Source organism: Pterocles gutturalis, unplaced genomic scaffold (genome assembly GCF_000699245.1).
Source record: "Pterocles gutturalis isolate BGI_N339 unplaced genomic scaffold, ASM69924v1 scaffold5683, whole genome shotgun sequence".
NCBI lineage: Eukaryota > Metazoa > Chordata > Aves > Pterocliformes > Pteroclidae > Pterocles > Pterocles gutturalis.
The window spans coordinates 8,086-17,695 of record NW_010120336.1 but is presented as its reverse complement, the minus strand read 5'-3'; the positions used below and the strand labels follow the sequence as shown (position 1 = coordinate 17,695).

Here is a 9,610-nt window from a genome sequence, read left to right as displayed (position 1 = left end):
TGTCACTTGCAACCTCTTAACATTCATCATCTCCATCCAATCACAACTAGAGGGACTTGTACAGGGCAGCAGCAGTGATCATGGAGTTAGATGAGCTCACCGTAAGAAATCAATTTATCTTTTTTTTTCCCTCAATGATATGTCTTTTTTAAAAAACCCTCAACTCTTTATTAATTGCTAATAAAGCTGCAATATATTACAGAATGCAGTTGAGAATGGTATGAGTGCAGGAAATGCATGCTTCCTTTGGAAGGTATTCCATAGATGACAATTTACAGTACATGGGGGAAGAATTATCCAGCATCAAGAGTTACTCGTTGTAGAAAGAATATGAAGTCAGGGAGAAGGGCACAGTCAGGGGTTCAAGAGAGGAAGGGGGGACTTACAATAGCTCCTCAAAACGTTTTCAGGACCAGTGAAAAAGTTTACCAAAGTAAAAATGAAAAATCTTGAATGAAAACAAAAATCTTTTGTTTTGTTTTTTATAAAAATTACATTTTTTTAAAATACAAGATCCTTTTAATTGCAATTGTGCCCTGTAGCAACAGGACATTTGGCAACGTTTTGCCATATACTGCAGCTTTAAGTCCAATGAGTCAATATCACATTCCACTAATATTGCACTTGGATCTTGAACCATTTTTTTTTTAAACCATCACAGCATCTTCTGTTTCCTCCACTTGTTAGAACGAGTTAATTTCTAGCCACTTTTTCGATATTTACGCTGACACACTAAAACAAAAGCAATAGGCTGGACACACCCGAGGTTGAAGTTCACTTGAAGCACCTTAACACATCACTTTATGGATCAAGAACAGTGTGGCATTATGGTAATTAACTCTCCTAAAAGACTGTGCAGTAACTGAAGTGTGTGCTCTGGGAAATCAAAATGTCATTAGTGGAAACTCCGAGATAAGACCAGGCCGGTGTGAAGGACATGTGACTCAGTTCTGCTGCAAAATAAGGTTTTCCAGTTCGTCTGCAGAACGCAATAAAAATGCAGCTGACTCTCGATACCCTGCCACAAGCTGCCTCACTGCATTTATTTCAGTTGGACTCAGCTGGGGTCTAGAGCTTGAACTACTGGAGGATCCAGAGCTGGTTGCTAATTGCCTCTTCATACTGAGATCTGTCGGACCTGCAGATAACAAAGGAAAAGAAAAGAAGCTTCAGATCCGCTGCCAGAGACATTTCACAGGTTTGTAGCTACCAGCACAGAGTAGCAAAATCTGCTCTCAGCTGAGTGCCAGTGAGAAGTAGCAGAAACAAGCAATTGTTCAGTTACCAGCTGCCTCGACAGGAACCACAGCGATTTATGTTTATATATGACAGATATCCTTTACATTCTACTTACATAACACGAGGGGCAAGTCCACTCCCAGCAGAAAATCAGTCTCTGGAGGGGGCATCCCAACAGTGCAAGCAACTTGCACCCCAACACTGCCCTGGGATCTGCTGCTGGTGAGCAGGCAGCAGGTTCATCTCCAGCCCCAGCTGCCATCATAGCCTTCACGGCAATCTGCACACTTGCAGTTTTTATCACAGAATATCAAATTTATGTTCTCTAGAATATCTGTTTTCGTGTTTTATGCTTCAATCAGCATGCAGCCAGATTGTGTATCCCTTACAGACACAGATAAATGGTCATTCACTTGACTAGCCCTGACGCCATGTGATCACATATGTAAATCACTGGTCATGAATGAGATTAGGCTGGTGACAATCCGGCTGCTACAGTGAGGAGTACGCTACCATCTGCGGGGGCTGCATACAGCTGGCAATATATAGCAAGGATCTTGTAAGGCCTGAACACTGACAGGAGCATCTGCAGCAATCACTGTGTTGCCCTGGCTGCTTATACCAATATGCTTGGCACTTTTCATCATGGAATAGTCTCAAGACCACGTATGTTGTGTGCAGAAGACAGCACTCCTGAGGGCAACCTGCAGGTTACCACGATCAGGAAAACCATCTGCCATCATGAAGAGAGGCTTTCTATGGAATTGCCCTGGTTGTTTGACCAGTTATTAATCAGCTAAGATGCATGATGCTTTGATGAGGTGTTTGGGTTTTCCACTTAACACAACACATTTTTTTTCTTCCTGGAATGTAAATGTGGACAGGTAGAACTGGACTGAGGACTTTTTTTAAACAGAAGGATACAGATGGCAATTACACCTATCAAGCAGTTTACTATGTGCAAACCTGTAAAAATACTGCTCGTTCATTTTGACAGTGTAGCAAATCCATACTTCTGGCAGGCAGAAGATCAGCCTAGCCTGATCCCAGTCTTAATACTCTCCTTGAAATTGAGATCAAGTTATCCAAAGCAATGCATCTTGCTTTCCTATGAGAAAAACGTCACTATTCAATTTCATCTGGACAATGCATGTCAATGACAAGGTTTCTCAGCATTGGTTCATTGGATGGACCTTGCTTCCTAAAAAGACTGGAATAATTTTAAAATTTATCATATTCAACTGTAGAATTACAGAACACACCAATTCATATGCCAGAGGTTCTCCTAAATAATCCCACCAGAATCACAAGATTCAAAACCAGACTTGCTAACTTAAGCACTAATGGAAAGAGATGTACTGATTTCCAGAAGCAGAAGAGCTGATCATAAAACTTACTTATTTTATCTTTCTTTTATATTCATGCAGACATACAGCTGAGACTGCAAAGAATGTGGAGATTGCCTTGACACTCACTGAAGTTAATGAAAATCTTCCCTTGAGTGAATGAAAGCAGAGCTGGGACTATGAAAAGAAACTATGAAAAGAAACTACTCAAACAGAAAGGATCCTGTTAGATCTTATTTCCTGCTATGCAACTAGCATGAGCAGCACTTAGCCTTACAACGGTATTATGCAGCTTTACACTAGCATAAATGAACTGACTTTTAAATGACTTCCAGCATACAAAGGATAAATAAAAGGACAATTAGCTCAGTGAATTTGTTTCGGTGTGACCGCACGCTGCAGGAAAATGATCACAGTGTGAAGAAGCTCAGAGGATATTTCTAAGTAAGATCTTAACCCAGCACAGAGAAGAAGGATACACAAATCATAAAGCCAGCTGGACTGAATGGTTTTAAGAAGCCATTAAAGGCTTCTATATTTATTGAGGCAGTAGTGCAAAAGCTACCACTGACATATTGAGGGCACTGTGCTCCATATGAACCTACTTTAACTTTTACGTTCTTTCCTTGACTCTCATTCACGTCACAGTCAAAAACACACACACAATATATGGCAAAACAGAGCCCCTGTGGCAGACCACGTCTTTTTCTGAAATGAAACTGAAGGGCTTTTCTCCTTGGTAATCTAGATTTTTAAGTGGTTGAACAGGAGATTATGTTTATTTCACTCCCAAGTAGAAAATACTTACATCTCTAAGGTCTTCCTTACAAAAATTGACACAAAGTAAAAGCAGCACTCTGAAAGAAAAACTAGGAGAAGACCAGATGTCCAGCATGAATAAATCAGTGTAACTCCTCACAAGTCTATGCAGTCACAGTGATTCACACAAACTGCAGATCTGGCCCTGTATTCCTAGATGTCCTGATTAACTATCATAAGGAAAGTTTTTTAACTCTTCAGAATATATATATATCTTTGAATCCCTGAAGGTACTGGAGATAAAGTTTTGTGCAAGTGCAAATCTGCAGTCTGCACACCCAAGGAACCATCAGGACCCAGAACCCCTCTTCTTCTGGGAGACTTCTCTTGTATACGGAGCTCCTGTATACAAAGGAAAAGAGGAATCTCAGATTTTAACTTACTCCAGCTACTTCAAACATAGCAGGAAAACAGGATTTTCCTTCATTTCCCAACTCCAGCTTTGTACTTAAGTAACAGTGCTGTCCTCCTTCCCCTCAAAGAAAAGTCCCCTGAGCAAAAAAGCAAAGAAATACACACACACAGTATGTTCAAGGCTATGGTTTCGGGACATGGGTACAACTGTGCCTTTTCAGGAAGGGAAGCTGCATGTGCTGTCAGACAGCTGAACAGAAAAAGAACAAGCCATGCCTGTTGTGGGGATAAGGACTTTAGTTCTTTTAATCACATTATGTGACCCCTGTACCTTACATCTAAAGATTGCCTATGACAGCCCAAGCTGTATATCTGGGAGAATATCCCACTCAGAGACCAGCCCCAGGACACTCACTGGCAGCATTACTGATTCTTAAAGGTTGTCCAGACTGCTATATGCTAAAAATGCTCTGAATTATCAGTAGCTTCATCAGTCATACCTGGTCATTCAGAAAAGAAGGAACAAATGCATCGTTTTCTTACAGTGTAGATTTTTCCTTGGTAATTTTATGCAGCTCAACTATTGAAACACAGGAACCTAAATCTTACTGCTAAATATCCACCATATTTCTTTAACCAGACAAATAAATCACAGATATTATGATGGCTTAAAAGAGCTGGCTAAAGATAGATTCTTCATGTACCTATATCTCCAGAAGCCATCACTACAGATCACTGAATCCAGAGAAAGCTGAATGGCTTCACCATAACTTCTTTTAATAACTGTCCTAAATATAAATATAACTATTTCCTTAATGTACAGAACATTATTTATTAAACTGCCAGTCTTCACAGGAACAAGGAAGTGTATCCTTATACAGAGGGAAATCTGAATATTTTTGCAATGAATGTTGCAGTGTCAGGTTCCTTTAACGTGATACTGCACATTTTAGCATATTTTTTCCTATCCTGGAGTACTTCAGGACAACTAAAAGTCTTGATTGCAAACATCATCAGGTTCCATAATACCTGTGACAGCGTGCAAGCAAAGATTAAGTACATATTACAGAGATGAAGACAGAATATTTATTTTTCTTTATTTCTCTTAGTGCATACTATTATAACTCACAATTGTCACCTCCCATGTTTTTGTAACAGCACAACATTCTTAAACAATGGGTTAAAAAATTGCTGAGACAGATCCTTTCTTTTGTACTTCTTCAGAAGACTGGAATATTGGTCCTCTGCCTCTTGCTGAGGTCACTTGATTGACACTTTAACACTGGAATTTTTTTGATTTCCCACCTCAGTCCAGTTACGTAGACCTAATTTCCCCTGTGAGGTGAAATGGTTCTTGTTGGAACCACAAGCTGGATATGAGAATTCTGAAAACCCACTCTTCATGTGCTAGACAATCATTTATCAAATTAGCCACTGGGAACATCTGCCATTAAATACACTGTGGGACAAATGGCTCTTCTGTAAATTGCAAAACTGAAATGGAACTCGTTATTGCCTCATGCACTACTCATTAGCAACATGATTTATATCAAATGCCAAAATATGGGTCAGATGTAGATGTGCTGTTACTGATTGCTTAGACACTATCAACTGTCTCAGCAAAAAAATCCCTTAAGAATTGTATGCTGTCACTGGGTAGCTACCACTCTTATAATTAACAACTACTGAAAGAATAATAAATGTGCCAATGACTCTCAAAATGATTATCACTACTGCAGATAATAATTTAGAATAAAAAAGAGATTAAAAAGCTATATGTGTTTAAGCATCTCTGCTTGTGCATTTTCATTAATAGTCAAGCAACCTTTTTCATCAGCAAAGATGTAAAAAGCAGTGACACTTATTTATGGAGAAATACATTTGCCCATGCTTTGAAATTTCTCTTGTGTATGTTTTCTATTGTACCTATTCTCCTCTCAACTTTTTGTCTCCTGAGTGGCTTTACAAGTGAATATTTACTAGAGTCTCCTTTACTCCAGTAAAACTAAATAGAAACAACTATCAAAGTATGCTACTTTTCCCAGATCAGATGTACTTATTACTGCAAGAATGTTTTATTGTGATATCATGCATTGTTTCTTTTCCTCCTGCCTTCAGAGAGCAGATATGCCTAAAACTATTAAGTGCCAGGAGATCTCAGATCAAGAAAACAGGGATTAATGAATAGGACCTTTTAAGCTTCTTTCTCCCTTCTACACCTTTCCCTCTGGGAAGCACATCTTCAGCTAGTTTAGACAGCAGAAGAAACAGCTGTGTTGCCTAAGGAAAGAGATGTGAAAACACGGAAATGCCTATAGCCACAGACCATCATGCATTTTCAACCATCAGCAAACACACTGGCTTGCGATGAAAGGATTATGTGAGGTCCCCCAGTCATGTTTCCTGTCCATGATAGCAGATAGCCATTGAAGTGAGGTGTATGCCATGTAATTAATCTGCTATCATGGCTGTGTCCTGAGCTGAACAAAGGTAGAAAAGCAGGGTACTGCCCAATCTATCTGCAGACATTTCATCTCCGTTCCTACGGTGGGAGCAGGCTAACACTTGCATATGTCATATGTCCAATAATTTGAAGAGAAGGGGAACAGGAACGTGGGGATGATCTTAATATAGAATTCAGACAATACCTCCCAGCGAGAAATTCTCACTTTTGCCACAACATAGGTCAAGCCATTTAAATACTCCCAACCCCACAATTTGCCTTTTTTAAATGGGACTAAACACATTTTCCTAGGTTCCTAACTCTATCACTCTTGTTCTGTCTCATGCCCCAGGCTCCAGCTGCATTAGAGACAAGCTGTTTTGTCTTTCCTTTCTCTCTCCACTTTGATGTTATTAGGGTAGCACTGAGAACATAGAGGACTGTGCAAGAGCAGAGGTATAAAAAATGGCTGGAGAGAGCAACCACAGGGAAAATCTCATTCAACCCCTACATCATGGCCAGCCATGCTGTGGGTAAGCCAGTCAGCACTTCAAGAATTAGCTGCATACTGGATATTCTCAGCTGGACCTTTTTTTTCTTCCCTAGTTTATTGCCAAGAAGCCTCTACTGATCACGCAAATGCCAAGATTTTAGGGAAGGTTACAACTTCACCAAATGTGAGGGTGTGGAAATGAGGCACCCTCCCTACTGCCACATGCAAAATGGACAAGAGTGCTTGGCCGTCATCTCCCTTCCCCAGAGCAGCATGGCCATGCTGACCACTGCGGCTCAACAGCAGCGGCTCTGGGAGCCTCCCCCAGCTACTCCGTTGTCTTCAGGAGGGCTGCACTGCCTGAAGGACCAGGAGGCTGAAGGACCAGGAAGGCTGATCTGCACATGGGTTAGAGGCCCAGCTAAAGTGGGGAATGGCCGGAGTGCGCAGCCCTCCTGGGCCTCTGGACGGAGGCAGTGGGGAGAGGCAAGCGTTGTGGTGGGAGTCTGGCAGCTACCGGCTGGACCATGGGGCCGCTGGTCACAGTCTGCAGGCCCGTCTGTGGGAGAGGAGGCTGAAAGAGAAGCCTGCCAGGGCTGAGGGTTTGCTTGTGGTGTGCATGTATTTGGATTCCATAGGAGGACTCACCTGAGCTGGAAGGGGACTGGACGTTTGTGGTGCCTGGGATGCAGTGCTGAGTCGTGGCTGTGGTAGAGGTAGGCTGCAGATCTGTGTAGAGAAACAGAGACACAACAGCTGCTTTGTCTTACCATGACACTAGGGCATGTCCCGCATGGCCAGTCTGCCATCAAGTCTGAAACACCCTCTCTTGTTAAACACACAAAGGGAAACAGCTGGCTTTTCTGCCTACGAAACGAGGCAACAACGCAGAAGAAACAGCCCCAAATCATCCCCAGGAAACCCAGCAAAGGCAACAGAAACACTCTTCACATCTCTTAGGGAAAATGGACTTCAGGAAACAAAGTGGCAAGGCTCCACCAAGCCTGCCCTGGCTTCAGATAGTGCCGGTAGCTGGCAGTCACCAGTAGAGGATGGATGGTGGCCCACTGGACAGAAACATATGGGGAAACAGGGCGATCCCAGTCTTTTGGGAGAGGTGCAGGCAGCACGCAGGAACTTTGTCTGCTTCTGGTGGCAGCAAGAGATTTTGCTCCCAACAGAGCAGCCTGTCTCCTGTCCTCACCCTCCTGCCCTCAAGCTGGGCATTCCTCCAAGCTCAGTCCAGGTGTAATGGAGCAGGGCCAGCTGAAAGCTTTGTGGCCAGCTGGAGGCTTGCAAGCAAATTTTGTTCACACCCACTGGGCTACCCCACAGTGGAGCTTCGCTGTTCAGTTCTGTAGCAGGAATTGCAGTAGCCTTAAAAAAAGAGAGCTGTGGCAATCCATCCTTCTCAAAGAGCAGCTCTCCTTTAACGTCTACAAGAATCAAGGACAATGTGCCAAAGACTTATCCCCAGAAACAGGTATTCAAGCAGAGGGTTTTAGCTAGCTTTTGCAACTGTTTTTTTTTTTTTTGTTTTTTTTTTTTTTTTAGCAGATACACAAAACGAGACTGTATTTGTTCATACACACATCCTGACTGAGGTATATATTTATTTTTACACTAGAAGAACATTTGTAAATGTGACAAGACCATTTGATGAGTTACTAAATTGAAAAGGAAATGCAATCTTAAATTACTTCTTAGGTCCTGAAAACAATTAGCAAGCAAATATCTTGTTCTCCAGAGGGTGAACTCGTTAACCATTGTAAAAGCCTTTCATATGTTTGGAACAAGAGTCCTTGCAAAGGAATAACAATTGCAAACAACTGTCCTGTGAGGTCTATCAGGAGGGCAATGGTTACCCTTCTCAACTGCAACTCCATCAACTCTTCTTAGTCTACAAATGAAAAAGCAAATATCCATGGACATATGAGAGAGGACTAACAGATCCCAAAGAACTGGCCCTCAAGTCCACCCATTTCTCCTGGAGGGAAACGAGCTAATGGAGACAGAACAGTTTACCCTCAATAGCCAAGAGATAAATAGATTGGGTACTGACTGCTTTTGTGTCAATGAAACTAAGAAATTGATGGCATTGCCTTTTCACAACTTTCCTAATGATTTTCCTGAAATGGCAGGTGGGTCACAAATCTAGATTGTTAGCATCAGCAATTGATTTCCAGCTGCTGGCACATAGACTTTTGTTTCGTAGAGCTCATGTGCTTTGGATCCTGTAGCATCCCTGTAAGGAAGACAGACACCTTTGCACAATGCTCCAGCTATGCACAACTATCTGGAAGAGACGCAATGGTTTACTAGTCTTCCAAAATAAGAGGACATACAGACAAAATTTTCCAGTGCAAACATGGAAAGGCAAGGAAGAAGAAATGTTTGGGCATATGTCAGAATGCAACTGTAAGCATCCACTGGTCCCTTCACACCAGCGATCCTACACAGGGAAATGCAGCGCACTGCACAGTTCTCTGGCTGCGTTAGTTGTGCAGCATCTGGCAGTTCCCGAATAACCACTGCTTGTCTTACAAAGCCCAACTTGAGCTTTAACTGTGAAAAAGCACTGGAGTCCTCTATGTTAAAGGTACAAAGAAAATGTCGCTTCTAATCAGAAAGCAATACTAATTTATGATGTTGAATTTTTACGTAATTTTTTAAAATTGCATGCTAAAGTGACATAGAACACTTTTGCAAAAATTCCACAATTCACTGAAAAATGGGAGTTAGGAAAATGTATCCTATTACAAGAGGTTCGAAGGGACGAAAAAGTACACAAAACAATTGTGATTCCTCACAGTTTAGGATTATGTAAAACTGGACAATTCTGATGGCTTCTGCTGACAAATAACACATGGGGAGTTTAATCCTACTCTTAGTTGAGTGAAAGAGCACATGCCAACT

At 41.7% G+C, this 9,610-nt stretch overlaps 1 protein-coding gene across 1 annotated transcript in view; it reads right to left on the bottom strand.

Moving 5' to 3' along the window:
- Positions 1-759: 759 nt before the first annotated feature.
- The window catches only part of LOC104464217 (nucleolar protein 4-like), a gene marked incomplete at its 5' end in the record, with an annotated part of 10,401 nt that continues 1,550 nt past the window's right edge, over positions 760-9,610 (bottom strand). Inside the window, 2 exons of the mRNA XM_010076863.1 lie at positions 760-1,138; positions 7,343-7,423. Of these exons, the coding sequence (XP_010075165.1) occupies positions 945-1,138; positions 7,343-7,423 (275 nt within the window). The remainder of the gene's footprint in view (positions 1,139-7,342; positions 7,424-9,610) is intronic.